General features: G+C 52.8%; 1 protein-coding gene across 1 annotated transcript; it reads right to left on the minus strand.

Annotated features, from left to right (window-relative positions):
* Positions 1 to 2,192: 2,192 nt before the first annotated feature.
* Positions 2,193 to 4,547, minus strand: LOC134730923 (exonuclease GOR-like). Its single transcript, XM_063606597.1, has one exon. The coding sequence runs from the start codon at positions 4,545 to 4,547 to the stop codon at positions 2,193 to 2,195; it is 2,355 nt and encodes a 784-aa protein (XP_063462667.1).
* Between the last annotated feature and the right edge of the window lie 968 nt (positions 4,548 to 5,515).

Consider the following 5,515-nt stretch of genomic DNA (forward strand, 5'->3'; position numbering starts at 1 on the left):
TTCTCCTTGAAGAGGTCCTTCACATCCCTTGTTAGTTGGATTCCTAGGCATTTTATTCTCTTTGAAGCAATTGTGAATGGGAGCTCACTCATGATTTGGCTCTCTGTTTGCCTCTTATTGGTGTATAAGAATGCTTGTGATTTTTGCACCTCGATTTTGTATCCTGAGACTTTGCTGAAGTTGCTTATCAGCTTAAGGAGATTTTGGACTGAGACGATGGGGTTTTCTAAATATTCAATCATGTCATCTGCAAACAGGGACAATTTGACTTCCTCTTTTCCTAATTGATTTCTCTTTATTTCTTTCTCCTGCCTGATTGCCCTGGGCAGAAGTTCCAACACTATGTTGAATAGGAGTGGTGAGAGAGGGCATCCCTGTCTTGTGGCAGTTTGCAAAGGGAATGCTTCCACTTTTTGCCCATTCAGTATGATATTGGCTGTGGGTTTGCCCTAAATAGCCCGTATTATTTTGGGAGATGTCCCATCAATACCTAATTTATTGAGAGTTTTTGGCATGAAGGGCTGTTGAATTTTGTCGAAGGCCTTTTCTGCATCTGTTGAGATAATCACGTGGTTTCTGTCTTTGGTCCTGATTATACGCTGGATTATGTTTATTGTTTTGCATATGTTGGACCAGCCTTGCATGTCAGGGATGAAGCCCACTTCATCATGATGGATAAGCTCTTTGATGTGCTGCTGGATTCGGTTTTCCAGTATTTTATGGAGGATTTTCCCATCGATGTTCCTCAGGGACATAGGCCTAAAATTCTCTTTTTGGGTTGTGTCTCTCTCAGGCTTTGGGATCAGGATGATGCCGGCCTCATGAAATGAGTGAGGGAGGATTCCCTCTTTTTCTGTTGATTGGAATAGTTTCAGAAGGCATGGTACCAGCTCCTCCTTGTCCTTCTGGTAGAATTCGGCTGTGAATCCGTCTGGTCCTGGAGTTTTATTGCTTGATAGGCTGTTAATTATTGCCTCAATTTCAGAGCCTGTTAGTGGTCTACTCAGGCATTCAACTTCTTCCTGGTTTACTCTGGGGAGGTTGTATGCGTCCAGGAATTTATCCATTTCTTCTAGATTTTCTAGTTCATTAGCTTAGAGGTGCTGATAGTATTGTCTGATGGTAGTTTGTATTTCTGTGGGATCGGTGGTGATATCCCCTTTATCATTTTTTACTGCATCTGTTTGATTCTTCTTTCTTTTCTTCTTTCTTAGTCTTGCTAGTGCTCTATCAATTTTGTTGATCACTGCAAAAAACCCGCTCCTGGATTCATTGATTTGTTGAAGGGTTTATTGTGTCTCTATCTCCATCAGTTCTGCTCGGATCTTAGTTATTTCTTGCCTTCTGCTAGTTTTTGAATGTGTTTGCTCTTGCTTCTCTCATTCTTTTAATGGTGATGTTAGGGTATGCATTTTTGATTTTTCCTGCTTTCTCTCGTGGGCAATTAGTGCTATAAATTTCCCTCTACACACTGCTTTAAATGTGACGCAGAGATTCTGGTATGTTGTGCCTTTGTTTTCATTGGTTTCAGAGAATATCTTTCTTTCTCCCTTCATTTCGTTATGTACCCAGTACTCATTAAGGAGCAGGGTGTCCGGTTTCCATGCAGTTGAGCGGTTTTGAGTGAGTTTCTTTATCCTGAGGTCTACTTTGATTGCAATGTGGTCTGAGAGACCGTTTGTAGTAATTTCTGTTATTTTACATTTACTGAGGAGTGCTTTACTTCCAACTATGTGGTCAATGTGGAAATAAGTGTGATGTGGTGCTGAGAAGCATGTATATTCTGTCGATTTGGTGTGGAGCGTTCTGTAGATGTCTCCTAGGTCCGCTTGGTGCAGAGCTGAGTTCAATTCCTGGATATCCTTTTTAGATTTCTGTCTCGTTGGTCTGTCTAATGTTTACAGAGGGCTGTTAAAGTTTCCCATGATTATGATGTGGGAGTCTAAGTCTCTTTTGATCACACTTTAAAGATCAAAAGGTAGAAGCGCAAAGACATTATCTGTGCAATATTAGAAACCTAGTAAGTGGTGGAATTTGGCCTTGAACCCAGATATCTAACTCCAGAGCCTAAGTGCTTCACCCACCTCACTGTGGTGCCTCTCGAGAAAAACAGGTAAGCACACATTCAGAAAGCTGGTGGGCCGGGGGGCTGGCCTTGTACTCAGAGGCCATGGAAGTCCCACGTGGGGTGGCTAGTGGTGTAAGGACAGAGGTCTCGGATGGGCAGAGGGATGTGGACAGGCGCGAGGGGGCGCGGCAGGGACTCGGGGGACTGGGAGTGGCGGCTCGGTGCTGCGGGAGGCGATTAGTGGAAGGACAGAGGTCTGGGAAGGGCAGAGGGATGGGGACAGGCCCGAGGGTCCGCGGCAGGGATTCCGGGGGACTGGGAGTGGCCGGTTGGGGTTACTCTTGGCTTTTTGCCCTCTCCTGCCGTCGACTGCTCCGGTTTCTTTGGCCTTGCGGCGAGGTGGACAGGGTGAGCTCTCAGGACTGATGGCGGTTGTGGAAGGGGCCTGGGGCCAAGGACAGGCCAGGGCGGCGGGAGAGGCGGACCGGTGGCGTGGCTGGATCTGGGCGCGCTGTCGGACCTTCCACATCACCAGCTGCAGGCAGGCGTTTGCGTCCTCGCTGGAGTTGTGGCCGTCCTGGCTGTCCTGGATGATCTGTCCCAGGTAGTCGGCCGCGAGATTCCTGAGGGAACGCTTGTAGGGGAAACCCAGGTAGTGCGGGAAGAGCACGGCCGTGTCCACCACGGTGCTGTGGATGAGCTTCAGGGCCAGCAGATCGCTCTCCAGGCTGTGCCCGATGAGGATGGTTTGGGCGCTGAAAAAGCTCAGCAGGATGGCTTGCACTTGGGGCAAGGTGATGCTCGTCTTGGCGACGTCGGCCTCGGTGACTCCGGAAAACCTGGTGTTGTAGTCCACGATCTCGTTGTCGGGCTTGACGAAGGTGTCGTACACCACTCGCATGTCGGCGTCCACCACGGTGACGCGGGTCAGCTCTAGGCCATGCGTGGTGTAGCACATCTCACAGTCCAAGGCGTAGATTCCTGGATAAGCGTCTCTGGACAACTCTTTCTTGAAGGTCTCCACGAAGCCATCGAGGCTGTCCTTGCGGCCGTCCCGCACGTGCTGCTTTGCCACCTGGCAGCCCACAGAGCCAGGAGCAGCTGCACAGCAGGTGTACTGGCTAACCCGGCCTCCAGCCACCTGGCTCGAGCGGACCCGCCCCCAGTGATAATAACACAACTGGTCGCGTACACAGCGGCCCGAGGAGGACACCAGGTACTCGGTGCCACAACGGCAGCAGACCCTGCAGGAGGAGTCGCCGGGCCCCTTCCCCTGGCCAGTGAAGAGGACGGCGCCTCCGGGCCGCTCGGGGTGCGGGAAGGGGTAGCCGTTCTCCTCGAGCTGGTCCTGGCTGAGCAGGAACTCCTGGAGGCGGCTGTACAGGGCGGCCCTGCTGAGGCCCGGCATGGAGCTGGGGGTCAGGCCCTTCAGTCTCTTGAGGGTGTTCAGGACCACGTTCAGGTACCTGTTCTTGTTGGGGCTGCAGTCGTAGGCCACCTTCTCCTCGTTCAGCGCCTTCTCCTCGGCCTCCTGCTTGGAGGCGCAGAACTTGAGACACTCTTCGGTGAACAGTTGGAGATAGCCTCGGCGGAGGACGGTGGGGACTTGGCACCCAGACCTTCGGAGGACAATAGGTTTCTTCAAACTCGGTAAGGATGGACGACGGACGATTCGCTTAGAGCTGATGGTGGTGGTGGTCTTGCATGCCATCCCTGACCTGTTGCGCGTCTTCCCTGGCTGTCTGCCGACCTTGGAGCCACTGGAGCGTTGGCTGCTGCTGGCCACGCGGGTTCTCTTGGCATCTGTGCAACCTGTGACCAAGCAAGGGCTGGAAGACTGGGCGATCGTCTTCCTCTTCCTGGGGGCTGAGATGCGGACTCCCGAGGGCCTCTCTGTCAGCCTTGGGGCGGCTGGCAAGCAGCAGGCCGATCCCCTCTGTGCAGGGAAGTAGCACGCCTCCGTCACCACCTTGGGACACGCTGGGGGCACCGCCGGACCCCTGTTCTGGGGCTCCGCCTGGATGTCCACAAATGCGGAGGCCTGGTTGTGCATCTGGGGCACCCGGAGCCCGAAGCTCTGGGCAGGCTGATGAGAGGGCAGGGGGAATTCTGGAGCCTCGAGGGCCGCCTCCTCGGCCACCTTCTTAGCTTCTGGGTATCCAGGTGGGAACCAGCAGGGAGCTGTGGCTCGCAACATCTTGCTGCCTTCGGGAGCACCGGCCTGGCTCTGCTCCGCTCCCAACTGGCGGCTTCTTGCCTCCAGGGCCGCCTCCTCGGCCACCTTCTTAGCTTCTGGGTATCCAGGTGGGAACCAGCAGGGAGCTGTGGCTCGCAACATCTTGCTGCCTTCGGGAGCACCGGCCTGGCTCTGCTCCGCTCCCAACTGGCGGCTTCTTGCCTCCAGGGCCGCCTCCTCGGCCACCTTCTTAGCTTCTGGGTATCCAGGTGGGAACCAGCAGGGAGCTGTGGCTCGCAACATCTTGCTGCCTTCGGGAGCACCGGCCTGGCTCTGCTCCTCTCCCAACTGGCGGCTTCAATGAGTGCCGCGGCCGCCACCCGTCGCCTTTATAGACGCACAGGGCAGAGTGGGTGGGACTTCTCCTTGATTGGTTGCTGCTTCCATCCAATCACACTGAGCCTCATCTTCCACCAGACTCCAGCTTGGGAATGCCTCAAGGGGTGCACTAATGGAATCAACTGGAACTCCTGGTTGCTAACCTTGGAGCTAGGTTGCTTTTCCTGAGTTAATTAACTGTCCCTGCAGGGCAGTCCTATAATGGCTACTGGAATTGGGCCACCTAGGATTCATTTCAGCGTCAGGGAGTTTGGTCAACTTGCTTGGGCCCACACAGCACCCCATGGAGCCAGGACTGGGCCAGCAGTCTGCTGCATGCTGCAGGGCAGGATCTCTCTGGGGTTGCGTTTCCCTGCTCTCTGCACTCCTCCGCTGCGGGCAAATTGAGGACAGGAAGTGGACCGCACCCACTTCTCTCCCACGACTTGGGCAATGTTCAACACAGGGGTTCTTCAAAAGGTTCATAGAAAATGCACATGGTGAAGAAACTATGCATGGGTTTCCACTGGTTTGCACTCAAATAAACTTGTCCGAACTTCTTATAACCTTTCTGAACTAGATCGAGTTTGAGGCACTGAGAAGGATGAGACATCCACTGAAAAGGACTCCTATCAGAGCAACATGAATTCCACGAAAATTGCAGCAAGAGCAAACATCAAATTTCTGGTGAAGCTTGGGTGGAAGAATGAAGAAATCATTGATGTTTTCACAAAAGCTTCTAAGGACACTACCCCAAAGAAATGAACTCTTTACGAATGTATAGCTTGTTTCAAGAAGAGGTGAGAAGATGTGGGAGATGAATCCTGCAGTGGCTGTGAAAACCACTGTGCCCAGATCAGCTGCAGTTACGACGAGAGCTATCAGTGGAAATT

The sequence above is a fragment of the Pan paniscus genome, chromosome 7 (assembly GCF_029289425.2).
Source record: "Pan paniscus chromosome 7, NHGRI_mPanPan1-v2.0_pri, whole genome shotgun sequence".
NCBI classification, from domain to species: domain Eukaryota; kingdom Metazoa; phylum Chordata; class Mammalia; order Primates; family Hominidae; genus Pan; species Pan paniscus.